Here is a 2,230-nt window from a genome sequence, read left to right on the forward strand (position 1 = left end):
CATTAAACAGTGTGTAAATGCATCTAAATGACACTTCTAATGCAGCTTCTGTGTTTCCTCTGCATTGCAAAGATCAATTTTGTTGATACTGATTTCATTTGCTTGGTAGCAGCCTAAATGAATTTGACTCAAAAGATGTTGCACACTTTTAGAAAAAAATGGCTTAAAGGTAAAAATGCCCATAAAACTTGTTACTTCCTATCACTGCTGGGAACTGACCACACAGAATATGAAGAATATCAAAAAATTCAGGAGTCAGCTGTTAGCACAATTAGAGATAAGATAGCAGCACAAAAAATATAGCAAAATATTGTCTAATTATCGTTATCGATAAAATCCCAGAAAATTATCGAGATATAATTTTTGGTCAATATCGCACACCCCTAATTTATGTTATTTAATTGATATTATAATTTATTGATAATAATTGTTTAAATTAATATAATAATTAATACTTTTGGCTCATCCATTTTCCTAAAAATGGTTTAAAGGCTGAAATGTAAAGTTTATCATTTTATAAAACATTTGTTTTTTTGTGAAAATTTGTATCTGAACTGTAAATTAAGCTTTTTACAGTAATTTTACAGTTTAATATGGTACTATAGACATTGCCCTACCCCCCTCATATGGTATTAATTTTATTTGTGCAGGTCTTAAAAAGGTCTTAAATTTGAGCTTAAAAATCCTGCAGAAACCTTGTTACAGTCATTTTTTGTAGCTCTATTTGGACACATGCACTACCATTCAAAGGTTTGGGGTCTCTTTTTTTTTTTTTTTTTTTTTTTTTTTTTAAGAAATTAATATGGTTGTTCAGCAAGGGCACAATAAATTGATTGTAACTGACAGTAAAGACTTTCTTTGTTACTAAAAAATCTATTTCAAATAAATGCTGTTCTTTTGAACTTGCTATCCATAAAAAAACACATTTTTCACAGCCCAACTGTTTTCAATATGAATAATGAACATGAATAAATCTGAAAATTCAGCTTTGCCATCACAGGAATAAATTACATTTTAAAATGTATTAAAATAGAAAAGTTATTTTAAGTGGTATTACTGTTTTACTGTATTTTTGATCAAATAAATACAGCCTTGGTGAACATAAGACACTTCTTTCAAAAACATTTAAAAATGTTATCAACCCCAACTTTTTGAACAATAGTTCAGTTATTGTGGTGATTGTCATATTCTTTGTGTTATTTTACATAGGCACATTTTAAACTGTGTTTTTAACATTTTCTTATAACCAGGCTCACTACAATAGTTAAAACGCTAAAAGCTAAAATGTCTTTCAATCTTAAGTTTTTGCCCTAACTAGCTAATGTTCTGGGTTGCAATAAACTGATTTTTAAATCTCAGTCCTCATAAGTACATATAAAGTCTAAAAATTTTTGCAGTTGGTTGTGATATATTGTTACTTCTCAGCATTTTAGTTTCATTGTAGACAGAGAATGAACTTGCTTCTAATTACAATATTCTAATAACAGCTTGATAGGAAGTGAGCCTGTATCTTAGCAACAGTTTTCGCATATTAAAATGGAACATAGAATATGCCCTTGGGACCCTGAGAGTCCTTGTGAAGTTTTATGATGTTTATGACCTTTAGATGCAATATTATTCTGCTAATTCCATATTCATGCTGAATGATGTTCAGGTGTCTGCATAAGTTCTTTATTGTCTGTCTGTCTGTCTGTATGTTTCAGGAGTTCCAGAACCTGCCCCTGAGGTGGGCTTTTCTGCTTCTCCTGTGGAGGTCACTCCAAATAAGTCTCCTTCCATGCCTTCCCTGAACCAGAACTGGTCTGAGCTCAATCAAAGCAATGAGGTTTGGACTTTGGTGTTCTCAATGTACCCTACCTCTTTCACTCTTTTTTTTTTTTGTAGTTCTGTCTGCCTTTTTTTATGGGGAAATAAAACTAATACACTTCTCCAGACATGTAACACTCTCATGAGAATTGTTGTGACAGTTAATTCTTCACTGTTTTGTTGGGAATGTGGCAGCCTTGTAGTCAAAACTGCTGACCTGAAGTCACATTTTTTAAAGGGGTCATATGATGCGATTTCAATTTTTCCTTTCTCTTTGGAGTGTTACAAGCTCTTGGTGCATAAAGAAGATCTGTAAAGTTGCAAAGACTAAAGTCTCAAATCCAAAGAGATATTCTTTATAAAAGTTAAGAGTCCGCCACACCTACCTAAAACGGCTCGTTCGAACACGCCCCCACATACCTAC

The 2,230-nt window shown here is 32.3% G+C and overlaps 1 protein-coding gene across 2 annotated transcripts in view; it reads left to right on the top strand.

The window, feature by feature from the left end:
* Window positions 1-2,230, top strand: part of reps1 (RALBP1 associated Eps domain containing 1) — a 19,213-nt gene that overhangs the window by 9,567 nt on the left and 7,416 nt on the right. For both annotated transcript variants that reach the window (XM_016537592.1, XM_016537593.1), the window contains exon 9: window positions 1,704-1,825. In XM_016537592.1, the coding sequence (XP_016393078.1) occupies window positions 1,704-1,825 (122 nt within the window). The remainder of the gene's footprint in view (window positions 1-1,703; window positions 1,826-2,230) is intronic.

Source organism: Sinocyclocheilus rhinocerous, unplaced genomic scaffold (genome assembly GCF_001515625.1).
Source record: "Sinocyclocheilus rhinocerous isolate Xijiao unplaced genomic scaffold, SAMN03320098_v1.1 scaffold185, whole genome shotgun sequence".
NCBI classification, from domain to species: domain Eukaryota; kingdom Metazoa; phylum Chordata; class Actinopteri; order Cypriniformes; family Cyprinidae; genus Sinocyclocheilus; species Sinocyclocheilus rhinocerous.